Raw genomic sequence first — 27,642 nt, forward strand, 5'->3', positions numbered from 1 at the left:
GGCAGTTAACGCGGGCCACATTCATTTAAAAATCCGCTCAGCTTAAATATGTAGAAATTTGCTGCAAACTGGGATTCGGTGATGAAAATTAAGCTGTACAGGATTGAATACGCAGCGAACTGCCGAAGCTTCTCCGGTTAGTGTTGAGTCAGGAAAGATGCTCCGATATCTTGAAAAATACCACAACTAAATCACGGAGTAGACTTTGCATGGCCTAATCAGTTAATGATTATTACCAAGAGCTCCAACCAATATTCCACTGAGTCTACTGTTAAAACGAAATTCGCTTGCAAATAGGTGTGTGACTCCGCTTGGATAAGATCATTTTATCAAACATCAAAATTAGCTAAAAACTAGATGCAACGCAATGGAAGGCCTCACTACCTGTTCACTGGCAATGGAATGAGCACAAACTTCCATAAGAATTGAGCAGTAGGGATTGTGTGCTACTCTTAACCATCCGTTGTAATTTTTGCCGCTTTTCCACAATTCATTCGCAGTGAACGTATCCCACGGCGGATCAAAAGTCACCGAGAAGCAAGTTCCACCGCCATAGACAATTCTATATAGTATTGATGATGTTTATAAGCATTCATTTATTCTTTCCAAGGTCAACTGACCGATTTTCAACCTTTCCATTTACTTAAAAGGCTTACAAGGCTAACGAATGCTATGTCTGTTACGAGAGTCTGCTGAGCTTCAGTTCGTGGTTAACCTACACTGTCTTTCCAACAGCCTGTTTGTTTCACTGACTAAAACTTGCAGGCAGTCTACTATCAGTTTCAGTCTATTTCAGGCTCTTCGGTAGCGGGTAGTTTTGAAATGGTGGTAAAGCGTACTGAGGAAATACATTTTGCTAGCATGCATATCTGCCTAACTGAACCTCCAGTCAGAATCACGGAGCTCATTCAGTTTGAGAACGTCTTCAAATAATGATTCATTTGAGGACCTGTTGAACTCCCCTCTAAAGATAAGTGAGTAAATCTCTCTTCAGCTAAGGTAGAAGATCGTCTATCTGAGGAGACAGATGTAGAGAAATCACGGTGGGTTGTTGGCAGGCTTTATAAGACCTACGATTTATACTGTTATAAAGCCTTTGAGGGCTTGATTGTTTCAAATTCCCTCTAGAAACCCGATAAGAATGTGATAGCAGATGTTTCAATAGGCCAGAAACCCACCCGAGTACCAAGAGTGGAAGCAGTGTTTGAATTAAATCATGAATAACTCACTTGCAAGACCGATCATCACACTCAAAAATCTGCGCAGAAAAAATTCTCCTAAGCGTAGAATTAATAGAAAGTTGCCGGTTTGACTGTCGTTATATCTTTCCGGTTAGGCTGGTTCCCCAAATTTTAGCTCATTATTCTATCGGCAATTCAAACGGACAGAATCTCACGCTCCCACCAGCTTGCTATACAAACAGGCAATCTAGATAGACGGATGTCCTTCTAGCTTGGGTCAAGGTGGAGGTCACCTTAAGGTGCATTCGAACACAACATCCAATGATAAAGCACCATTTAGGGTTGAAAAGTACGAAAAAATTGGACTCACTTCGGGGAAGTTATCCGAACCATTTGGCGAGGTTTCTTTCAGAAGGGTAGAGTGACTAGGAAACTGGTTTGTATAGTCTTCCACAGGCCATATTTCCAAAACTCTGGATTTTCTAGCACTGTCCGTCACCTCACAGTTCATCGTTTCCTCAATAGGATCGCTGGACGGTGTCTTGATGCCAAACTTCCCCCGTTCTGAAGGTATACGAAGCAAATCCCGGTCGTCATCGAAACAGCGTTGAACAATCACGCTAGGAGAAAGGTCACATTCACCGTTCTGGTGGAAGTTCAGAGGAGAGTCACTTGAGGCATTGGGTGAATTTTCCTCCTGTGACAATTGCCTACTAAGACCATTCGAGTCACTTACCGGGGAACTCTGTTCCCGGATTGCTGCGCATGACTTTTTATGATAATAGTAGGATGCACCCCATCGATATCGTTTTGCACAGCCGGGACATTGATACTTTCCCTCTGCACTGTGCTTTCCTTCAACATGCTGCTTGAGCGAAAGTCTTGAGCTAAATTCCTTTCCACATTGCACACACAGTTTGTGGGATACCATTCCATTTGTGAGAGGGGTCGATGGAAGTGCATACTCAGACTGCTCAAGTAGGTCACTTCCAGTCTCAGGTGTCCTGGCCAATCCAGAGCATCCGAAACCTGCAGCAGCTGCCGCATTGGCCAGCACAGTCGCCATCGCAGCCATCAAAGACGTAGACGAGTCCAGGTGTTTCGAAGATGATTCAGGAAAGCTTCCAAAGTTTTTCGAGTAATGCAAAAGATTTTGGTTCAGTCCCCTTTGATCTGAGAAGAAACGGGGACCTTTGCAGTCATTTTCGTTTTGATCCGACTTGTCTTGTCTTTCGTCTGTCTCCGTAGGTCTTTTAGGATTGGGGACATCCTGATTTATTTTCTGATACTCACCCGTTCCGCTTACCGTTGTTTTGGTTTGCATTGGAATAAAGCCACAATCTTTTCCGGAATGATGGTTAGCCGCCGCAAAATCAGGTGAACCAAACAAGTCAGACCAGATGTGATTACCCGAGTCATTTATAGGATAGTTCAGTCGGCTCTCATGTGTCTCGTCTGCTTTCTTGAGATCTGTTCCTTTTTCGGTCTTCATTTTCTCCGCCAACCTACTAACGGTAAATCTTTCCTGGCTTGGGAGTTCATCAATCTCCAAAACAGAATTCTGGCTCACCGGATGTTCGTCTCCATCGGTTTCCTTGCCTTGCTTGACAGAATGCCCCAGTTGCAGCTCGGTGGATGGATTAGATCCTACAGGAAAATGGCCGCGTCCGAATGGAAAGGGTAATAATGGAAATACGGGGGGAAACCAGGGGGAGCTCAAATTCTGCCTTGTTTCCGAAGCCTTTTTCAGTGGATCCAAGCTCACAAGATGCTGTAGCGCTGAACAGGTAGGCATATGTACTAAGTATAGTGTAATGTCTTCAAAATGAGTTCCACATACGCACTTAAGGACCCCATGATCCACTTGAGGCAGTACCGATGAGGCTTTGGGCGATGAAGAAGTTACTTTGTCTAGCCGACCACAGCCGTCCGGTGATGAGCTGATTGTAGGTGACAATAAACTCGGAGGTAGGCTGGGTTTGAGATCAGTATTAGCTGTGGCGTTCATTAGCGGGACTGATGAATTCAGAGATGTCATCGGTTGGCTTGAGGGGGTCGTGGATAAAAACGGGGAGAAGAATCCAGACGGGATGAGAGGTGTTGTCTGAATATTGTTGTATGGCGTTGTGCCTGGAATGCATGGCAGTGACGTCTGTGCAGTGCCTTGGGTGCGGATGTAAGGATCTGCTAATCCCAATGGTGGCGGTATAGGTGTGAGCGGAAAACGCACACCCATTGCTGCGGCCGCTGCCAGTGCGGCGAAACCCATGGGTTCCCTTTCAGCCATTGAGTGACAGTGGGTTTCGGAAATGTTATTGGCCGAAAACCAATCCGGAGGGCTCGAATTATGAGACAATGGTAATGGAAAGGGTGGGAACAACACCATTGGATTTGAAGGTACTTTCCCAGTTTGCGGTGAAGCGTTGTGCGAAAAGATGCTAGAAATTGGAGGAAAACGTCCTGATCCGATGGTGGAAGAAAGCGGAGTTTCGCTGGCGGCTACAGTGTGTGATCGTGAATTGAGGGCACATGAAACTGTCATTCCTCCTGAGTTGTTGTCTATACTTGTGCCACTGGTTACTGGTGGTCGTTTCTTGCAGGTTCTTTGATGGTGGTAGAAAACTGGAGGCCACCGGTACTTTTTTGCACAATAACGACAGGTGTATTTCGGTGGGTAGTGAATATGCATGTGTTGATCAAGTAAAGCTTTGGATTTGAAAGCTTTTATACAGTGGCAACATTTGAAAGGCCTTGACAAGTCTATGTTGCCAATGGATGAGTCAGGAGTCGAATCTGTTGTCTTCAAAGAAGATCCACGTTGAAAGGGCTTAGAGGTCATCGAGTTTGTAGGTGGTGGGGCCGCTGGTGGATATCCCAATTTTGGCGAGAAATACTGATGTGTCATCGAACCTCCTCTTGGGAGTCCACACATTCCCAAAGGTTGTAAAAGACCAAGAGGGAAACGAGTCAGTGATGGTTCTTTCGTGGGGGATGATCGTCCAATTTCATAACCTTTGTTCATATGAAACGTAGTTGGGAGAAACATATTAGGGCTTAAAGAAAGTGCAGAGGATGCAGAGAAATGGTTCCAAGGGGCAGGGGACGTTCCGTTTGTAGACAGAGGAACTGATGAGTGGGATGGCAATGGGGATAGCTTATTCTGTTCCCCACTCATTACTTTCTGCACAGAAGACGCACTAGATGAAGCAGTTTGAGGAGCCATTTGATTGCATTGGCCAAAATGTTTCAAAAGTTCATTGGTGTTTTGGAACCCACCTCGACCACAGCCAGTACAGCTGAGAGGCCTGTGTCCTGACATTAAATCAACAGTGTTTGGAGCGGGTGGATGACGATCACGAATACTACCTGACCCTGGGTTATGATGTCCACCGACAAATACCGTATCTGATTCGCCACCCCGCGTTTCAGACGTTCTTTTACATCTGAGCTGATGCTTTAATAGATTTGGCAGCCATCCGAAGGTGTCTGTGCAGTGACAGGTAAACTTTCCTTTCAAATTATGTTCTGATTCGAAGTGATGCAGTAAGCTGTCAACACTTTTCACCGAAAATTTACAGTCTGGACACTGAGTTAAGGTATTTGCACAGACGTCTTCTGGACGCAACGAAAGATCCAGTGCATTAACATAGGTATTGTTACTGGAGACAGTCTTGGACGATGCCGGAATTGGAATATCTACTGGTAGCCTGGGAACATTCCCATTCGTAGAACTGTTCGTGTCTCCTCTATGAGAACCTTGCAACACAACCGGAGGAGCCAAGGGGGAAGAATTTCTGCTGTTATTTAGGATAGTTGATGACGCGACGGCTGCGGCAGCTTCTGCGAAACTGGTGGCCGTCTTTGCAAATTCAACACATTGACGTGCATGCTCAATAAAATTCGTAGAATCGCTAAAGCTTCGACCACACGGACACGGAAGGCTATTGGATACCAAATAGTTGGAACTCGACAGAGGACTAGACGAGACGATGTCAGCTAGATCTGGGCAGTGCCGTTTTCTCGGACTGGGTTCATGTGAACTGCTACTGTTGGTTTCACGATATGATACTGATAAATGCGACTCACCCTCCTCCTGTTTCGCTTGAAATGCCGTTCTTTCTTCAATGTTTTCTCCAGATGAAGTTCTGTGCATGAAACCGACTGGTGAAGTACGTGAATTTGCTTGAAGTCCTGGTGATTCCGGGGTGTGTCGTAAAGAGTACATAGAAGTTTGCTGTCCGTGGTTGGGTTCCATATTTTGGACGAAATGCTGTTTCTTTGTTTTAGAATGAGGTTCGAGGGGAACGGGTGATATCACTGACATTGGTTGCTTCACCGGACCAAGTTAAGTGATTAAGCGTTACTCACTGGAGTGCTAGCCGAGTGACGCAGACTCAGTTTGAAATCCAAAACTGCATAACAGGTGAACTGACGCGTGTTGCAAGGATGTATGGTATTGGACTATCTGAACTTTTCGGTATTTGGTTGTACATAATGAGCGACGCGCGATGCTGCCTGCCTGCCAGTCAGTTTGCCTGGCCGCCTGTCTACCCCTATTTCAGACCCCCTAGCATCTTTACATCTGTTTAATCCGCCTACCCTTAACGAAAGGCTCACATAACCTACTCGCCTTAACCCATCAATTCACATAAAGTATGGACTGAAACTAATGGCCCAAAAGCGCGTGTATGTGTGTGTATGCACGCACGCCTGTTCATGTGCTCGCGTGCGTTTGGGTGCGTCAGCGCAAATGCGCCGATCGCTCTGGTAGGCTGTTGTACCTTATGGCACGATGCAGGTGCTTTCTTATGTCTCCACGCATGCATGCGTTTAGGCCAATGAAACTACTACTTGAACGATGTGCCGTATCGGTTCATTCCGATCCGTTGCGCCGTGGGCCAGACACACCGCAGACAAAAACGTTTAATGTCTGTCTCTGAAAACTACATGAAACTTCCAAGTCGAGTTTTCATGGAAACGTTCTTCTTGGATTAGGTGTACAGTCTGGTGTTGTCTTCAAATTAAGCCAAACGACGGAAAGCCACCACTCCTATGTTTTCGACAAGACTAGGTGACAAAGCATCCACTCGACGAACATTCCGAGAGTACTATGCAACAAAATTTGGCATCCTGGATAGCGCATTGTAAGACTTCACGAGTTCCAGATACAGAGAAATTCAAACCAAATAATGTCTGCAGCTTTTTCTATCTTGGTACCTCAGTATGAGTTTGACGAATTCTGGGGCGAATTCAATACACACTTTACAGCGGCTTTCTATGAGTATTCAATTGCTGATGACAAACGGTGGACGAAGTCTGGAACAATACTGATGAGACATAATAGCCAAAATAGCCCATTATTAAGCTCGAATAAAAGCGAAGCACAGTTGGCATTAAATTCTTCAAGGGTTATGTTCTTTCCTGGTTAGGCAGATATTGAAAATATCGAAGACCTCCTTCATAGGCAGTGCGCAAAAACGGATCGGATGCAGGTTACTACAGGGTACAAAGCTAAACATGCAGCGGTGGTTGAGCGTGAAATCCATGCATGCGACTTTCTATTCAAAGAGAAGCATAGGGCCTGCAGAGTTCCTTGTTAAGGAATCAAAGCGTTAGTCGGGTAGGTGGATCGAGCAATTTGTTCAAGAAGAAGACTGACACCGTGGGACTTTTGTCATGGTCCCGGATTTTATTTACCGGCAAAGTTCATATGGGTTGCAAGAACATACTGAGTCTATAAGGTAACAGGACAATAGGGAATTCCGTTCGTGTTTTCTTCTCTCTTTCCTTTACCATCAGAACATCAGAACAAATCATTATTGCTATTTACCCTGAGGAAACAGGTATTGTATAGACGTAGTGCAATACTCTTAAGGTTGCTGGAAATTCTTCGACTCTCTCTTTCCGTTAACATCAGAACATCAGAACAGATCATTATTGCTATTTACCCCGGGGAAACAGGTACCGTATAGACGTAATGCAATACTCTTATGGTTGCTGGAAATTCTTCGACAGCGCACGACCGGTTTCACGCTCCTCAGGTAGGCGCAGTCCCCGAATTTCCGTCAACCTTATGTTCCACTTGAACCCGAATTGCACGAAATTGACGAAATACACGAAGTTGCAAGCAAATTCAGTTTTGCGAGAGGCTCACCTGGAACCCCACTGAAGCTCTCGTTAATGATGTTTTTAGGCATCTGAATTTGCTGCACCAGACTGCCTCATGTTCCGGTTCGTACGGATTTTTCCGGATATTTGTACAATCATCCGAAGATGTCCGCTTGAGTATGTGGGTTCAGTATCCCATCATTATCAAGTAGGTTGAATGCGTTGATATTAGTTGTGTGAAGTCACGATCATACAATACACAACCTTCGTGCTCTTGAGAACAACAGTCAACGTCTGCGTAAGTTCAGGAGAACTGGAGTATCCGTTTGCGTCAGCAGTCAGCGGTAGCGACACATTGAAAAAAACGTGATTTATTGCAGCTCTATGGAGAACCCACGGTGCTAAGAAGTCTTGCAGACAAGCCGACAAACTGAGGGTACAGTTTCAATAATTCTCGAACAAATGCTATCGCGGACTACCCTTGTTAATTCACCACAGTGATTAAGATCAAGACTACCGGCTATCGACAAGGCGAAAATCCAGTGAAATAGATGGAGGAGTCGAGAATGAACAAGACAATTCACACGACGTATTTATTTGCCTCTGGTGGTGAGGAGAGTGATAATTTTCAGTAGAAATTTTGCTCTGCAACCCGAGCCTATCTATTCTGGAAATCCATGAAGCATTGTACAGCTGTTTCACCCTTGTTGGGAAACATTGCATACTTCACAAAGCTCAGCGACTTTCCGACAAGACTGATTTAGTGTTTTAAACCATCCTGAGCCAAAGGAAATGGAAAATGATAAAGAAAATTTTGTTGCTATCCACTGAACGATGCGTACGCAGCGTCCTGATGAAACTATCTGATCATAAGCCTACTGAAAAGCGTTTGCGTAATGTGGGCAGACATCAACAAGGTTGACGAATCTTGTACAACGTTAGATTCGGCAAAGCAGTCGCTGCATCTTGAAAATTCCCTACATCGAAGAATGAATTCGAAACGAAATTATGTCAAAACTTGATTTGGTTGCAGTCTCAAACCTGGTAACTAATTTTTGCTGAAAAACGGATAGTGGTGTAGCTTGAGAGAGAGAGACCGTAAAAACGGGAGAGGTTACCTTCTTCAAAGATATCATGGAAACTGAACTCAGGATGTTCATGCGCGGATTCAGCTATTCGCTCAATTGGGTTTACAAAGGTAGAGGGGCTTATTGGTATTTCACTTCAAGGAGTGAGCACTGTGGACGAGATGAAATCTTTAGCCACTAGGAGTTGCCCTGATTTCAGACGACGTCAAACGGTTACGGGTGAAGAAAATGTAAATCGTGCTGTTGCGGCGCAGAAAATAAAACATGCATTCTGTAAGCTGCTTTGCATCGTTGTCAGCCCGAGTAAGAAACAGGACGGTTTGCTCGGACATAAGCTTGCCTAAAGCCATCACTTCAGATACCAGCGGACCCGGAGATAATGTGCTGCTACCACCGAAATCAAGGCATGCTAGAGTGCATAAAATGGTTCCCCGAAACTTACACATTGCTTAAAACTTGTGTTTACATAGTTTGGGATTGTTTCGGTATGAGAAAAACTGGCTGACTGAGATTCCGTTGTTTTAACTCTACCTGACAGTAATTCTGCCCCTGAGATAATAATAGATCAATCCAGACCACATCTATCACTGTCGAATGAACAAATTTAAAAGAAGAGCTACTACTTCAGTTCAGGGCAGAGTCTAAACTGCTTGAGTGATCTATCCAAATCTTGACAGAGCGATGCCTAATGGGTTTTGTGGGATATATGGATGAGCGAATTCCGGGTACGCAAGTTACTAACTCCTATTGTCCGCCGGGTCAATCCAGTGTTCTTTGCGACAATATAAGGGTTGTTTTCTTCCTAGGAGATTGATAGAAATTACTCAGGTACCGATAATGGATTCTGTCAATTAGGAAGCTCAGTGAGTAGCTGCTGTCCATAGATTTTCATTAATCGTACCTCGTTCTTAGAGGCCAATTTAAGATTTAGGATGTCGTCTAGAAGAAACTTAGGTAAATCTCTCATTTGTGACATCCGTCAAGTGGATTCACTGCATCGGCAAAAAGCCACTTTATTTATGCTTAAGGACGATATTAAGTGTACTGGAACACTGTACTTAGTTCTCCTAGGGGCATTTTGCTTCTTAAAAGTCAACTTACTTCTGGCCAGTAGCTGTCTTACATATTTCCGCTCCAAAGTCCGTGGTACCATCAATCATGTTGTGAAGGGAATGTCGCAAGTTTATTCATAAACATGGTTAATGTTTCGTCTGTTAGTGCGCAATAACTAATGTATGACGCCTGTAGTTCAGTGGTGGGGAACTTCTCCCTGCACACACTGTTATGCCATCAATTTTGGTCCAGTGATAGTTTGGAAACGTCCGTTCGCTGAACTGGTTCCTCCGGATCAACCTTGACGCCAATTGAGTGCAGGCCGCATCCCATTCAGCACCACTCATGCAGTCTCTGCTTGTCCGACTGTGGTAGTTTGGACTCCGCAGCAAGATTGCTCCAGAATCACCACTTTTGCGTTGTACAGGCAACGGATTCTATATCTATTCCAGCAGATAGTATCGGCAGATTTTAAAATCATATTTACCTATGACAGCACAATAACTCTTTGAGAAATCGATACTGTAAACGACCAGAGGATGTTCTAATGGCCGAACATGTCAGTAGTTCTTCCTGGGTAAAAATAAAACAGTGAGGAGTCGTAAAGTTTGCGTGGAAGTTTGCGGAAGTTTGTATGAAACAGCTGAACTTCCTTAGCAGACTTAACTACCTTTCAAAGGATCTGAAACGATTTTTTCATTCCAATGATTTAAATTTTCCGTCGATAAATGAGTGAACGGGAATACATGCAGTCGCGCATCACCTTACCTTGAGTTTATAAGAAGTGCGTCCAAAAGTAAACTAAGGACTTGGCCTGCTTTCGCCGAAAAACGGCTTTGCTATCAAGGTGAATATTTGTATTTCAAGTTGTGTTCTGTTTGATACGCACTATGACGCTTTGTGACGAAACGTTTTAAGAGGATTGTACGTGAGTTGGGCGAGTGAACAAGAAAACCTGAGAAAGTAGAAGCTCGTCTGCTCATTGCATGTATTTTCTTCTCAGGTGCCTCTTCATGATGGCTGATCGTGAGATATTCATAACTGGAACCATTTGGATGAGGTGAAATCCAATGCAAACTCGCTCTCTATGAGGATACATTTCGACACATGTGGTATATAGCTCGAGGCAATTAAAGTTAATCAGACAATTGACTTAAATCACAAAGATTAATCCTCACTTTGTACTACCGAACTAATCCACCGACTTACTGCCTGTTCATAGGGTTTGGATTAGGGTAGCAGGTGTTTTCTGCAGACCAGTCGGATCATTTTGCACACGGGCAGAACTAATCCGGACAGGACATATTGACGGAGGTCAACGAAGGTCAACGATCGTTGCAGTCACACAGCCCGGTGAAAATGAGAATGTTTCAAGCTTAATCAAGAACCACTAGTGGAAATATGCCACCTTGGTTGTTTTCGCTTGTACCTCGTTTGGTTTTTTTGAGAATTTTTCTTACTTGTTGGTTTACGTAATATGCAAATAAACAGGGCTCTGGAGGTCATGTGGCGAGAATTGAGTAAGTTCCGAAAACCGTGACAGTCCCCGTGGAAGACCTAAAATACCAGACTGTTTATCGCCCCTGTTTTACTCAGAACTTTTATTATTACATAGTGTGTTGAAAATACAAATTAAGTCCACTGTTTGAAACTGTCCTTTTCCGCTTTTCAAAATACTGGGTAGTATATCCTGCAGGAAATTCCAAATTGGCAGCTTTTATTGCTGAGTTCCCAAATTTACCGATTTCCTTATCAACCTTCCTGAACAGGATGTAATGCTATAATCAAGATGATTGCGTAGCTACGACAGAGACCCTCTAAGTGTGCTTCTTCCTCTCCCAAATGTGGGCACACTGCCTGGCCCTAGTGGAAGTACCCCACTTCATTAATGGTTTAGCTACACAACCATGCTTATAGAGACCTGAAAATCTTGGCAATTTTGACGATACTACTCCACGCAGGACGAACTCTTGACCGAATTTAGAGCACGTAAAAAGCGACCGTTATACAGTCTGGCGTCCTTCCAAATTTGGCTGCAGAATATTTGAATGACAGTTTCACTGCAGCATCTTTCAGTGACCTCAAGTGGGTTGGTTAGGAGGGTTATCTTTTGAGCATACGTATCACAGCTATTGTTGACAAAAATAAGACTAACCAGGTGAACGGGAGTGGTATCCGTTCGTTCATTTGTTTTAGTCAAATCTATAAAACCAGTGGATAACCGGCTAGTGGACTGACCGAAAAGCATTACCCGTACTGATATGAATTCAGCCCATTCGGGCCTCAGTTTGGGGTATCTGAACACTAATGTTCCCCAAGAACAGAGTGCAGTACTTTCATTTGAGTGAAAATGGAAGTTTTCTGAGAGGTTACTTACTCCCTTATCTGGAAGCAGTACCCCGATTTTAAGATTTACAAAATGGATTAGGATAAAAGTTCATTGAACTCGATATTCGACTTGGAAGGCTTTGAGTTTTCTAGCCAGGGCCCAAGGATCAGCATGTTGGCAATGTTACACTATTTATTGGGAAGCATAAATAGCAATGCTATATTTGCTGCTAGTTAATTGCTACAATCCCGATGGACCGTATCTAATAATTCCCAAACACTCAAGTGAACCCAGGCTTCGTTATTGAAACTTCGAAGTGAAGGAAAATTTGAAGAGAGTTTAGCTTTGTTTCTGGTGGTTTAAAGTCATGATGAATCGTTCCATCTCGGGAAGATCCAGTAATTCCAATGAAAGTGGGCGCATCCGGACACCAGATTTTCTGGTCGACTATTATATCTCTCGCTTCGTCCCCGGCTTTCTCATCATTTTTGATGTAACGAATATTAGGATCAGCTTCCCCATTACTCTAAGTAATTAGAGTGTCCTGGAGACTGTGGATCATTTTTATGATTTCATCGGCTAATAAATTCACCGTCCGCTGGAAAACCTCATGGTCGGGAATTGATGCATATGCATACCGTGGTTCTTGGTCAGGTGTCATCGTTGTACATAAGAATCATAACATTAACAGATTGTATATAAGTGTATATGTTTTTTTAGCTGAAATGTATCCGAACCGCCAGCTCATTGCCGAAGTGATAAGAATGGATACTTTTTTCGGCTCTTCCTGCATTTGATAATAGCAAAAGTGTGGAGAAATATTGAGATTCCATCTTAAGCATTGCATCTGCGTAGGGCGCATGAGAATACTTTGGAGATTTGTTCTTGGTTTGGAGATGTAGATGCAAAACCAATATTTCAAGGGTGCTATTGTAACGCGGCGTAATGCGATGTTTCACAGCATCCGCTTTACGTGACTAAACTCTTCGTATCTTTCCCAATCCTTTTCGCAGGAATGTGGGAAATTTTACACTACATACTAACACGTCTGGAAAGACCAGATTTCAGTTAATCTCACTAGACGGTGGTTTTACAAAGAAGCACTGAATTGTCATCCAAATTTGTTTTCCACGTGCAAAATTCGTTCATCTTTTAGCACAATCCTTGAGGTTCGTTTACCAATCCATCGTTAATTTCTGTTCATAAAGCCCACAAGACTATAGGAAAGCAACAAAGTCAAACATACGCACAAACCTCAGGTAAATGTACGGTACTGTACTAAACTAGATGAGTAGCACTAAGGAACTGCGTAACACCATACAGGGTAAAGCGCGCCCCCAACGTCTTTTCGGAACTTCACTTGTTGCATTAAGCCAAAAAACGTTCGAATTTGGTTTATATGCATTCGCATGGCTAATTCGAGAAATGTCGGCACTAGCGGGGTGCCGTCTGCTGTTCCTCCAACAAGTAAGGCTATCTGAAACAATAAACGTCCACTGCGGGTCCCAAAACCAAACACATTCAGTTACGTTAGAAGACCAAATAGATAGTCTAATTTGAGTACCTTGAGCAGTTTAACTAGAGCGAAAATCCTCGGTGACTAGCTCTTGAGATTCAGTGACTCGACTAACTAGTATAGTCTTCACGGAGTAATGGATTACACATTGGCCACTGTCCCAATTATTAGACTGAAGTCAGTACAATCCAGCTATGCTGCTATAAGACCTCTCACAGAATGCAAGGTGGAAAGGAACCTAGCAGCACTTTCATGTACGCATCTCAGGGTTCGCACGCACACACACACACACACACACACACACGCAAACCAACGCAGTTTATGTGCACATCCATACGAATTCAAAGGATTGTGAAACAAAGACAATTCAGCACATTCGCCTATCTATGTATTGCACACTATCTACTCAAATGGATCATGAGCAGAAATTCGATTACGACAGCCCTCGTGATTTAATGAGCACTACATGGCTGTATGTACTCGTCTATAGCTATGGTGAAACAAGAAAAATCTGAGAGCTTCCAACAAAGCGTGTGTGTGTGCGGCGACATTGAATGGAATGAAATTTTCTCCAGAGGAGGACCATGTGCGCCACGCATAATTACCACGGTCATTCGAATATCTCTCATACACACATATAGTGCTCAGAGGCCCAAACGCGCGCGCCCGCACACACACACACACACAGACAAACGACGATAGATCTAGCAAGCAACAGTGGCTGCATACACCATAGTCAGAATCGAGTTTGTTTAGAAATCTTGTGCTTTCTTACTGGGTCACTCACTTCGAACAAGTATGCCCGTGCGACCGCCTGATTAGAGAGTGGGTCGCCGTGCTGAGGCACGATTACACGCACAACAGCACATGCAATAAAACACAATACATTCGGGTTTTTAGACTGTGGAGCTGGGTCGTGATTCACACACCTTGTTTGGAGTGTAACGCAGTTTTGTGTTGTGTGCAATAACATTATGTAAAAAAGTGGGTGTGCTTGCGAGCATGTATACTTTCTCACAAGACAACCTTTATCGGTGCTTAGCTATATCGGAAAAAAGGAACAATCAGCGCTAGGTTGTTTTTGTACAGGATCAATCGCGACCGATCCGGCATTTCGAGCATTCAATTTTCAGCATCCCATAGAAGTTCCATAGAATAGATTAATTAAACTGCAACAAGTTATTCGGCAGCACAGCGGGATATCTTCTGTGAAGAGCTCTAAAACACCAGTAACTAAGTGGAATTTGAAAGCATGTGGGTGGTTTCTCAAAAGCCTTCTCACAACCCTGTCGGCCCTGCATTGTTGAAGCAATTTGATCAACACAAACCCATGTTTATTCAACTTAAATTTTTAGTGTTACTGCCGTCCCGCACTGAAAGCTGAAACATTGTCGTCGGCAAAGCAGTTTGGCCCAATATGGCTGTTTTGATCATACAGGTGCACAGAACCATCATCTCTAGAGGTCACATATAACTCTACACATCTTACAGTTTCTAGGTCACTATTTCTATACCAGATAAACAATGTTGTTATCCGCCGCGCCATGTGTAGCAACGTTTGACTTCCTTAAAAGTCCACTAACGAGTATTTCAGGGTGCAGATCCTAACCAGAGCTTAGATAACTTCCGCTGCACTCAGGATAACGTGGATTTGAAGTCAACAACTCCGAGAATAAGCTAGATCCTAGTATGACTCTGTACTTCAGGCTGTGTTACCCTCTCGGAAAAACTGCACTTGTCTGTTGCCCCGCAAATTCTGTAAAATTCAACATCATGCAAGCAGTATTCCGTTGCAAACAAGTATTTCACAGGAGAGTTGTCCGAAATCGCCCAAACTGCTTTTTGAAGCTGAGTTTTGCTTCCTGGTAGATCAAAACGTAAATTCAGACAAAAATCAAATTATTGGATGTTGAATTTTTTGCTCACTACATGGCAATTCACTACTCCAACTATATAAGGGACTTCTTCGAGGAATCCCACTAGATATGTTCATCTCTTGTTTATTGGCGAGTTCACTTATGACCGAGTATACCGAGAAAACGTCTTGCGTTAATGTTAGACGAAAATAAATGCACTTTATAGCGTTATTAAGTGGGATAATTGCAAGTTCCAATGGCACTTCTAACCAACTTAGATACTCAGCAAGTGGAATTCATTCAGACAAAGAACGATTCCGGAAAAAGATATTTTCTGGTGATTGCATTTGTATTCTGGGGTCAGAAACTCAAATCGAGAGCACGTTACTAGTTAGATCATTCGCGAGATATCTGATCAAACTCGTTTCACAACCAGAGTCGAAAAATTTAGGAGTAAGTTACGGTTTGGGAAAGCTGCAGTCGTAGTTGCATCTAGTGCAGACTGGAATGTGTATGGAAACTGACAGTTCGTAGCCAGCTTGTTGCAAAATCTTTGCACCAGCCATAAAAGAACGAATGTTCATCCAGTCACCTCGTCTCGCCTCACTTTTGACAGATTACATTGTTTTTTTCCAAAGAGCTTGGTTTTCCTTTGCTACTCAACGAGTGATTTGATGTTTTCTCGGAAATTGTTGGAGAATCGTAGCAACCAGAGACAGGACACTGAGAAAAGGTATCCAGCAATCTTAGCGACTCTCTCGTTGATAACCTAAACAAGCGTCTCCAAAGCACTTCTGCCAATCATATAAAAATCCCGTGATGTCGCTTGCGGTCTGGTTGTGTCCATGCTTGTCAAGGTTTGTCTTTGTTCGGGTTTGTACAAGCAGTTTATGAGTTGTGTACAGTGAGCTCTTGCCATGTTTTATTTCATACAATCTCCCAAAATAGGAACCACAATCATTCTCCCTAATAACTCGGTCGTTACCCTTCACCTCAGTCTAGCCTAAAAGTGCAATTTTAAACATGAAGCCCCGAAGACACTGCTCCACTATATTTCTGGCATGTAAACACACAAACCAATGCATACATTGTTCACAGGCCTGCGTTAATATTGTGGTTCCCCTTCACCAGTTGTTGTCGGACTAAAAACAAACATGCTAGAGATTTGAATTGATTCCATGAATAATTGACTGGTCAGATTAAATGAAAGATATTAGGCTGAAAACCCGCCTCTCACTGACCAATTAAAGGGGGGGTTTTCCCGTCTTGTTTATCATCCAATTTTTCTTTCAGATTTTGAACGATAAGCTTAGCGGCGATGCAAAAGTTTCTTTACACCGAGAATTCTCTTGTCTTTACCGACAGTATTGCTCAGTAAACTGTTACATTTATTTTTATCCACTTGTCCACTTAAGCATCTTAACTCCTTATATGAGCATCCTAATCTCAGAAGGGATGACATCAAATTTACGGTTTTCCAAGTTTATACCAAGTTTATCTTCATTCACGGGTACCTCAAAAACAACGTAGCTGTGTGATCCTGGATTTTGAAACATGTACTTCTGGTGGGAATACTTGGTGCTTTCAGATTATGATTAAGGATGGAGCAGGATCCACTAACAACACAGTTACAGTCACCCGGGATGTTAAAAGTGTGTGTGTGTGTGATGAAACTACCTGGTCAATGAGTTACACTACTCAAGTAGGTTGGACCTAGAACTAAAGGGTATCCGTCATGATGCTAAATCCAGAGAGCAATATTATCTGAAACCAAGTAACTAACGGTATATTATTCGTAGATTTCACCGATTTAAATTCCACTGAACGCATTTTAAGCATCTGGTTCATTTAGGCTTGTACCTGGTCAGCTCATTATGCTACATTAGCAAACACATTTACAAACAGATCCTACTCCAATTCAAACTGTCTGCGCACATGCACACCTAGTATGTTCTCTCTACACCGGGCAAGCGTCATACTGTGCGGCCATGTAACGTGCTTTCTAGTGCCCATTAAGCGTTACCCACACAATGTGCCAGACTCGGCATGGGTCCGCACTGGTTAAGAAAGTTGATGGTTGATCCTGTCCGGTGGAGTGACAAGGGAAACTAAAAGCATATATGCCCGCTACATTTCCACTCCAACTGGTGTGACACAACTCAGTCCACTCGATTTGCGAGTTCTCTGTCTGACTACCACTACTTGAATTCTTGCAACCCCCCCTCCTGTGCACACAACCACCACATACAGAATAGGTTGGGCTTTAACGAGCTGTCAGTTCGACGGAATACGTAAGCAGATGCGGGATGACCAGTCCGAATTGTCTCCTTCTACCTCAGATGGCGCTCGATGTTGCGTGAGAGAGGTGGGGAGATGTTTGAGGTGAAGTAGACTGGGCTTTTGTACTAGTTACATGTGACACACGAGAATAGTTCAAGTAATAACAGCTTGGACCAGAACGCCTCTCTGGTCATCACCACCGTCTGTTTTGAAACAACGGTAACATGTCTCCCATAGGACACGTGCACATGATTGAGGTGGTTCCCGCTCATTGAAATTCAGTTAAAGATCGCAATTTACTTGGTCGAGTTATATGTGTTTGTTCGTGGGTTGATCATCATCATCATCGCAAAACATGGACAGGCAGTGTCGCCAAAGAACTTTGGCTGATGCGCTTACATGAGTGAAAATGGCAATGATGGGTTGTGAATATGGGTTATACATGTTAGTTTGCGTGGACAGCTGTTGGAGTGGAACGAAAGATTTGAGTGACGCATACATTGAAAATGAAAACAGTCAGGTGCTTATGAGGAAGGGTGCTGTGCAACTGTACCAGCTTATAATCAAACAACCGTTGCTATCAACGTAATATCTCTTTTTGGCTACTCTGCTTTATCCTTATTTGCCTTGCAGCGGCTAAAGTATGTGCTTCTCCGTAAACTACAAAATTTTATTCACGATCGTCCACGAACACTAATGACAGCCAAAATATTACGTCAGGATTAGTCCAGTCCAAAGTTTTGAGCTACTGTCGCCGATACATATAATCACCTTCTGAGTGAATACCTGGTAAAAACCAAATTCTCGCGCTTTGAAGAGGATAAACTCCCCGAAAAGGACAAACATATTAGCTGGCCTGGCTCCAGCAAGAATTTTCTTCATATATTCGGTATTGTATCTTCCATAATTCTTTCTTCATGCCTTGGCAGAAGTATGTATGCCAATTACAACCTCTTTCACTCCAGCTGAAGGACTGAATTTTCTTTTTTTCCAAACAACCATAAGATCCTATCGAAACGTTTGACAAGGGGAGGAGGCCTGCAGATTCTATTCTCTTTACTGGAAAATATTCCTTAGGTTGGCACTAAAATATAGAAGGGACTCAAATTCTCACTGGGATATCCACTGAAATGTTTCCCTTTGATATTGTTTCCCCTTTCCCATCACTATCCAACCTCAGATAACATTCCTGATCAAGGCAACCCGGAGCCAGGACTTCATAGGGGGGACGTTCAGTGAATGCCGACCACATAGTGCGTTGGTGAACAACAATACTCTAAATAAAGTCACTCTCGAGTAGAAAGTCTCCTCTATTTGCTGAATCGACGACCAACTGTAACCCTGCTTCAACCTTTCCAACCATGAAGTAGGCGGATAAATTAAGTTTCGCTTTCAGCACGGACGCAGGTGAGACATACCAAATGCAATAATGTAAGTTAATTTTACGCAGATGAATGCATATTATATGCAATATATAAAATGATGTTCATGTAGCACATGAGGACTCCTATTCTATCCCCTTTCCTTTGGTCCACTATATTCATTATCCCCAAACTGCCAGGCCTGTTAGGTAGGTCGATAGCTACTCAGTACCAATTCATTTCTGGAATTCCCGGCAAAAATCAAATGGATGAAAACCTCGACAGCCAAGATTGGATTCACTTTTCTTGAAGCTCATCAGGCAGTCGTGGTCTCCCAGTTTCCGTCAAAATTATATTCTAAATGAACCCAAACTGCACTAAATTCGATCGATTTGGTTTTCACAGGTTACTCATCTTCAGCTGAATGTGCTGCACAGTGGTCGTTTCATGTTACTGTTGGTACGATATTCGATAAGTTGCGGTACACTTTCATTAGCGAAACTGCTCACGCGTTTGCTTAAAGCTCTTCGGCAGCCCATAACCATTAGGTTGGTGAAAACCCGGGAGACTCGCCTACCTGGTGATGTTTAAGGGCAAAACCAATCACTGGTTGTCGAAGGGTTTCCAACAACCTAATGATCAATCTCCTTTATGGAAATTTACTGCGATATCTCGAATATTGTGCTCACTGAAACGTTGGGCTGCCTTTGTGCAGTAGATTCACTTTCAGGATATCATAAACGAAAGATTCAGGTTGGTATGCCGATGAGTGTATTTGTATTTGAATGTGTCCCTTAAACTGACTAAGTCAAGCTACGTTTTTTTCTAAAAATGTCCGAAGGTAAAGCAGAGTCAAGCAACCAATAAAAACGGAATACACTGTTGACTATGAGGGTTGCTACTTAGTTACCTGACAGTTATTAAAAGACAACACTTATTTGACAACTGTAGCTGAAAAGAGTAACACCATTCTTCCCTCATGTCGTTTTAGGCCATGGGTTGATCATATCAACAAATGAGTAGGATTTTCCTGCCCGAGCAGTCGTGAATGATTTACTCCAGAATAGTTCGTCAAAATAAACACACGGATGCATGATGTCAGTCGTGAGTGACAAGTCCCCACTATACTCAGATGACAAATTTGGGCGCCCTAGGTTTTGCTGGAAAGATTTTGATAGAAAAGTTGAAGCTAGGTTGTGGTGACCGTCATTGGCAAGCTAAAGGCGACTGATCGGATCCATGACATAGAATTGACAAGCTGTTGAATGTTCATGAGTTTTTTTTCGGAAAAATGTTATGTGATTCGTCAGCCACGTGGCACCCAGTGGTATAAATTCTTATCAGGAAGTGGATCAAATAAACATTCCAAAGTCTATTTTTCGGCGTATAGAAAGAGTTGATGACAACGTTTTTAGGCGATTAGTTATTGCTGACCAAACGTACGTGCACTCCACTGATCCTGAGGCTGAGTCAGTCAGCGCAAAGGTGACACTCAGGTTCTTCAGGATCAAAGCAATCCAAGGCCCAAGGGTAGGTTAAGATCACAATGCTTTAGGACTACGAAGGTGTTTTAATGAGCAACAACATTCTAGCAAGTCAATCAAGGCAAGATGGATCAAGAGGTTGGAACGCAAATTTACTGACCCGTAGGTCCGTGGTTAGAATCCGACCTCCGGCTCTCGATTTTCTCTGCCTGGACTTGGGCAACCTGGCAGTATCCCAGCCCTCATGCTTCCTTTGGGTGGCATGGCAGCTAGGCACCGAAAGGGCGTTACATCTGAAAGAATAAAGGAAGTGGAAGTTTCACAAAATGATTTTTTTTCTTAAAAAGGCTCCTTCTCACAATGAATGTTTAGACGAAGCTGGAATTTGCTTGCATAGGCTATCTGAGGTACTCACAGTATTTTGCTCCATCCGACTGGCTTTTCCTTCTAGGTCACAAAAACAATTCCTGTCAAGGCACAACTTTTGATCGGGAAAGAGCTTATGGTAGCGGCGAAGCAATAGTTCAGAAAACATATGTGATTAGTTTTTCCCGAATGTTTGTAGACGCACTAGGAGCAAGCTTTGTCAAATGCGCTGAACTACGGAGTGAATACGTAGAACAGCCCATAAGTTTCGTAATTCCGCCCTTTCCTCCTAGGTTAAGCCCAGAATATTGACTGAAACCCGAGTTGTTTACACAACGCATGCAAACCCGCGGTTGGTCGTGACGATGTCTATGGGTCTATGGGCCTAATGGATCATTGTGTCTATTCATTTGGAATCCCTTTGCTGCGATAACTTCATTCGCACAACTGACCACAACTTAAATTGAAACAACGTTGCTAACAATGTAGTGCACTTGGCTCTTTGGAGAAGGCACGTTCAAACACACTGTAAATGATGCCTCATCCGCGGGCACAGTGACAGCAAAAAAGTATCAGTTTTGAAAAGGAAAAAAACAAAACAGTCTCTTAACCACAATCGTTCAGATTTGGAAAACAGCCTTGTAAACGACCACAACTACGTACCTATTAAATGAATCACCTACACTCGACCAATGACTGACACTGATGGGCCGTCGAAATGTACCGTACCAGATACCTGGGAAACCGGGTGACGTTAGTATGGCTGCATGTAATCACCAGTGCAAGCATACATGCGCGCGCACACACACTTACAGGCGGATTCATAGAACTGTTTGTATCAATCCAATCTCGGTTGGTTTAAACACTACCACAAACACCATCACCAGTATAGCCACTACCACGAACAAGAGGGTTCGCAGTTTTTATGAATCTAACAGGGTAATTTGTCTTGTTCTCAGTTTGTTACATACTGGTCTCAATTGGCGACAAGTACCCGTAACCAGTCTATTATTTCGTCTTACGTATTCAGATCGGTCTATCGAGCACGCATGTGCAGTGTGTGTGTGACAGCCTCAGCCGTATAGATTGAAAGTGGAGAACAAAAGATAGAGAATCGAGGGAGAGGGGAGGTGGCTGCAAAATAGGTCTGTTGGTTGAAGTCACGTCCAAGTGTATGCAGTAAGAACAGTTCGGTGTATGTATAGGTGTGTGCGAGTACAGCCTGGTCCATCCTCCAACATGTTGTCGTTGATCATTCTGTTCGCTGAGTGAAACAGTCAGTTAAATTGATGCTTGTGCGTGTGATACGTGCTCATGTACGTGCTGACTGGCTCACTTCAAGCCCGTTCAGTTTTCTGTAGAATGTAACTAAAACAATAATCCGGAACGTAATAAAAGCAAATAAATGACCTAATACTTCTGGTGTCTTGCTTGGCGAGATGGACATTGGGTAGAGCGTGGATTTGAAGCAGGTCATGCTAATCAGAGCTTCTGTTGACCTGGGCAGCTGGGCAATATTTTGAGACTGTTTTTGATGTGTTATATAAGCACCTGAAAACAAATCGCAGCACTCTCTTTGCTCAACAGACCTTTAAGTCGGGACCCCCTCAAGTACACCTACGCAGTTATTCGTCACTATCAGCACACTCGTCCGTATATAAAACGGCCACTTTTAGTCCAGCTGAGCCTTCCCGATCGTACTAACAGTAGCGCTGGTCACTTGTGACCCTCAGGTAAGAGAATCCGGGAGGTTTTTACAAATACCACACAGTTATAGCAGAGACATTTCCTGTAGATAGAATGTCCTTGATTCCTCAAGGCTCAGGAGAAGAAGTAACATTAGTTGTGTCCTCGGGAAAAGTAAAGGAACTGAAACAACCTTTTTAACAATCGTCAATCACGGTCATTTGCGTCTTAAACCCGTTTGGAGTACTTCAGAGTTGGTACAAGCTGCAGTAATGCTCTAAACTTGTCGAATCAACACCGATTTGGGGTGCAAAGATAGCTTGCTTGCATAGGAGTGAAACATAATGAATCCATAATCCACCACGCTTAGCTAAAAGTTATCAGAGCCAGAAGTTTCAGTTGATATTCAACTAAATCCACGGTTAATTCAGTAATGTGTGTATGACTCCACTTTTATGTCAGAATATTGCACGTTCGGATGGATGGTTCATTATTCCGCTTCGTCCACGCTCCACATTTTGTAGCGTATCATTCTTATGCAGGTGTTTCTATCCCATTTCAAGGACTGGTTCCTGTTATAGGATTTACCTGTCACAACGGAATACACCGAACACAGTAAGGCCGTTTATCTTCGGATAGTAATATCCAGCCAAGAAGAAGACTGTTCGAATGAGCATGAATATGGATACTAGAAATCACGGAGTGACCTATAAATGATGAGAAAAAAATTGGCAGAAATTTCAAGCGTCCGTAGAGTCACCTAACTGGGAAGTCCTGATTAGCACGGTCAATCGACACAACCAGGTTGACATCGGCACAACCAGGACATTTACTTGGTGGTCGTTCAAGACGTCAGGCAAACCAAGCACATCGCTCAGACTTGAACACGTCTGCCTGTTCAGAAGCGATAATTCAGATGCGTCCAGCTTGCTGTGGTGAAGTAGTGGTAACACGTTCGCCTGGCATGTCAGATGCACGGAGTTCAGACCATGGCAAGTCTAAGGATATGCACAGTGAATGAGCCCCAGTTAGAGCAAGACCCCAGTCTGGAACTTCCCTCCTTTGATGTGAGCTCACAGAAAGAGTTTCTCAAGGACAGTAGGAGGAGCTGTTGAAACGAAAGTGATGCAAACGTGAACGCGAACATTCATACCCACTATAACATGAGTAAGCCTGGCCGCGTAAGTCAGGAGGGTGAATAGGAAAGTCTTAAATTCAGCAGTATTGCAACCCGGAGACTTTAAGTCTTCGACAACCTTTTGTTACAGTTAACACGAGCTATCAGCTGAGGCACCGTAAGTTGAAGCTGCAACCTACATCGTTAAATATTCAGGAAAACGGAACTAAAGATCATTGTAGGTGCCGTCTGATTTGGAGCAGCAGGCCTATTTCCCAGGTTTGCCGAAAGATACACTAGTCTTGGCATATTCAGTTAAACAATGGGGCAGAAAGCTATTGAGAAAGCAGAAGTCTGCACAACATACGACGAAATATGCTGAAGTAGTAAAACGTAGAAGAGCACTACAGATTCCCTTCAATGGAGCTTGGCGCACGAATCTTTCACATTTTAATGCGTAGGCTGAACAGGACAGCTGTAACCAGATTTTTCAGTTTATCACCCATTTGCGAGAACACTGCAGCTATTCTAAAGATGACTGCTGATGCCCCCATAGAGTTTAAGTGATGTACTGCTTGGTTATTCGTTTAGGGTGTGACAAAAATAGAGCACCATCAAGTGCAGAAGAAACGACTCACTTTTGTCAAACGATTTGCACCGTGTAAAATAATGTCTTCCAAAAGACTGTCACTAAACTAAGAGAGTTTTGGTGCAAACACATCCAGTCCAGTTACTCTCACCTTTCAAAATTGAAAATTTGCCCGTCATAGTAGTCCGAAAAAGGGATGATTGACCAGTTAAGTTCCTTTTGAGGCAAACTATCCGCCAAAATCCTGCGGATGCTCATAGTTGAGAAGTTTTCCTGCATGCTTGCGCTATATTTACAGTTTATTTTATGCTATCTGGCTCAGTCCCACCTAAGTATTCCGAGACATTTGTGTTGACTTGATGCACAACTCTTGGTGGCTATCGAAAAATTACCTATGAATCACCTACGCTGCTGTCAGATAACGAAATTTGCATTTTGGTCATCTTTTTCACTGATCTTCCATGATAAATTTCAGCTGTTGAGCATTTTCGGACGTCTTGCTGCCTCTGTCTCACTTTTGACTGTTGGGTGACAGGTGATCACTTAATAATTATCGTCTTGGGCTACCAGTCGCTTTGTGTGATATTTGTTACTCTCAAGCTTGTCGATCAGTTTTATGCGAAGCCGGTGGACTAGTGCCATGAATGTCTTCAGCATCTGGTTTTTCAATGTGTGCTAGTCAATATATCAGTATGCAATCCACTTGGTGCTGTCTCTCAAGATAGGGGCTATCAGTATGCAATCCACTTGGTGCTGTCTGGTAGGCTATTTGATGCTTAACTTCACACTTCTTGCATTCACAGGTGGATCTAGCATGGTATCGTTTTAATAGAGTGAAAATTTAGCTTCAGTCTGAGGAATAAGTGAGTTGGTCTAAAGCCAACTAATCCCCATCACTTAGCTGATTCGTAAAATAATGGAGCAAGTGAGAGTGAACGCCTTGTGGCCAATACTACGTAGCAGTGTGTTGATCTGTTAAACTGAAATTCGGATTTATCTTCAGTAAGTGTTAATGAATGTGATAAGCACCTCAATCTGCTAGTGTGTCCGCCTATATGAACTGATTTTGACCACGTCAGCTGAAAATAAGCAGCAAAATTGAGTAACCCGGCTATAAGGAGGACGAACACGCGCTTGCCCAAAGTGATTCTACTTTTCTCCCTCAGAGTTTCCAGTTTTGAGGATTGAAACGAGCGCCATTTATGTTTATGCCAATCCACAGTAGCTCAGTACTCTCCATAGACATATACTAGATACGGAACAGAGACTGTCTGCCTGGAGGACTTTTGGAGTAAAAAGCAATCTAGTTGTTCGTGACTGTAAAGGAATTTCTTCCTTTTTTCTATGACTAAACCCGAAAAATGTGACCAAAGTAACGACGTCCTCTTCATAGAGACATCTCATAAATTTTCCTTAGATATGAATTACTATACCCAGCATATTCTCTGAAGTCCTTCCGGAGTAGCGTAATTGAGAAAGGCGATTAGGAGTACCAGTGGAAGATATGGCAAGAACGAAACTGAACAATCCTTCTCCGGTTATTTGCCGTATGTGCGGCTGCATCACAGGTATGTGACACTCATCTGAAATTATGTACGGTATTAAGCATTTTCACCGATAAATTTTCAGATGGCCAAATCAGAGATACATGAGACGATGAGTCAGTTACCTAAATGGTCACGGTCAAATCGGCTTAAGTAAGTAAAATGGTTCCCTGAAGAATGTACAAGTTTCGCTAAATTTAATCACATAATTCTGGGTTTTGTCGGCTTCTGATAGCCTATGCGGTCGATAAAAGCCTGAGTGGTGTTGCCCGTAACCATATCCTGGCCATCCCATTTATGATGTAGACGACGCGATTTTTGCTTGTAACTAGTGGTTCCAAAGATAAATGGTGTGATTTACACTCAAATTGGTGTTCTTCAGACCATCAGCTGGAGAAGCCAGGTTGTGTTCAAGTATTCCACCCGAGAAGATGTGAAATCAAAGGAAAAACGTTTGACATAAGCGTGTGCGAATGTATCAATAAATGCAGGCAGTAGTAGTAGTACAAAATATTACAAAACTACAAGAATTTATTTGCTACCACCGTTCTCAAAATTGGGGGTGATGACATGTGCCTTCATACAGGATTGTTTCGAATGGGCGGGAACAAAGGTGCACACGAATACTGATTACTGCGAAAGTCGCAGAAGCCAAAGGTGTGATAAACAGTCACCTCATACGGATATTGTTGCACATGCTCTCTCATTGCGGCAACGAAGCCCTACCAGCTCCAAGCTAAGAATGCTTCGCGCAACCAGTCCTATACTCACTTCCGATTGTGTCTTGCCGATTCCCCATCCGAAGTAGGACACTCCGAAAATCCAAAAGGATACAATTTCACACTACCACATGAATTGAAGAGCTCAGAAAAAGGTAAAATATATCAACTCTAGGTTTCTTAGTCGCTCACATTGAGATACCAGGTAATCTGTATGACCACACAACTGGAATGTCTACCAATGTCGACCAATCGGTCACCCAGCCCTGATTGGTTAACTGTGAAGCTCGAGGAAGGAGCAGACAAAGATTTCTTATGAACATTCGGGTCGCCACATTGTCGGTTCGGATAATTGTCCGTTTGCGGCTACCCGGACAGAGGCATAATTAATCGAGTTAGTTGACCGAGAACATTATAATTATCGTTTTCATTTACGCCTGCAGATCACTCTGTGTGTAAGTGTGCGCGTTCGGTCTTGGAAACGGGTTAAAGAGCATATAATTGATGCCAATATTTCCACAAAATGGCTGGTAAAATTGTTTTGTGGGAATGCTTAGACAGTTCTGACCGTGTGATTGGTTTGGATGATAATTTGGCACGCAGGTACGGACGGGGTTCTCAGGCTTGTGTTACTGCAGAAATATGGCGTTTGTGATTTGCTTTTGGTTAAATACTTCGTATGTAGGATGCAAGACAAAGCAGCCAAATTTTTTGACATACCCTTAAGTTGAATTCAATGAAAATAACTTATTTCAATTCCATAAGGGTGAACTTTGGTCAAATTTCTGTTTTGTTAAAACCTGGTTAAGTTGTCGACAACGTATTCACTAGCCGACTGATGCTATTTAAGAGTGACACCGTTATTTGTGATCCACTGCATCTATCATTGACATTTTGCGGTCCCGTTGTGCTGTTTGGCTTGATTTACGTCGTGCGTAAACCAGCAGTTTCAGTTCCAGAATTTAGCGAACACAGTACCACGCGCCAGTTCGGGTGAGGTTTGTTGTTTTCTCAAATGTTGTCCAAAGTGCAGTAGATCGCAGCATATTTTTAGCTTTTCACAGTGTGGCCTGAACCTTGCTATGCTTACTACAGCCCCCCTTCCTACCTAATTTTGCATACGCGTACACATTAGCTCCTCGCAGACACATCAGTCATGAAGAACAGAATGGCTGGGACGCAACTTCTGACCCTACCGTATTTAGGCTGCACACGCACGCGATGCGATGTATCAGACCAGCCAGTAGAAATCATACCAATCAGTATGATACAAAACAACTAAACCCTTACCTGGGACATTAGTAAGCAGTATTCCTACCCTATAAGACTATGTTTGTGTGTCTGTTCGCACACGCTGTATGAGCC

General features: G+C 43.2%; 2 protein-coding genes across 2 annotated transcripts; both read right to left on the reverse strand.

Moving 5' to 3' along the window:
* Nucleotides 1-1,470: 1,470 nt before the first annotated feature.
* T265_02189 (hypothetical protein) lies at nt 1,471-5,436 on the reverse strand (the record flags this gene model as incomplete). Its single annotated transcript, XM_009166363.1, has 1 exon — nt 1,471-5,436. The coding sequence occupies one exon, from the start codon at nt 5,434-5,436 to the stop codon at nt 1,471-1,473; it is 3,966 nt and encodes a 1,321-aa protein (XP_009164627.1).
* A 1,434-nt stretch (nt 5,437-6,870) lies between these two features.
* On the reverse strand, nt 6,871-24,293 carry T265_02190 (hypothetical protein; the record flags this gene model as incomplete). The annotated part of the gene is made up of 3 exons (XM_009166364.1): nt 6,871-6,915; nt 20,417-20,549; nt 24,166-24,293. The coding sequence occupies 3 exons, from the start codon at nt 24,291-24,293 to the stop codon at nt 6,871-6,873; spliced, it is 306 nt and encodes a 101-aa protein (XP_009164628.1).
* Nucleotides 24,294-27,642: the final 3,349 nt, after the last annotated feature.

The sequence above is a fragment of the Opisthorchis viverrini genome, assembly GCF_000715545.1.
Source record: "Opisthorchis viverrini unplaced genomic scaffold opera_v5_25, whole genome shotgun sequence".
Taxonomy (NCBI): Eukaryota; Metazoa; Platyhelminthes; class Trematoda; order Opisthorchiida; family Opisthorchiidae; genus Opisthorchis; species Opisthorchis viverrini.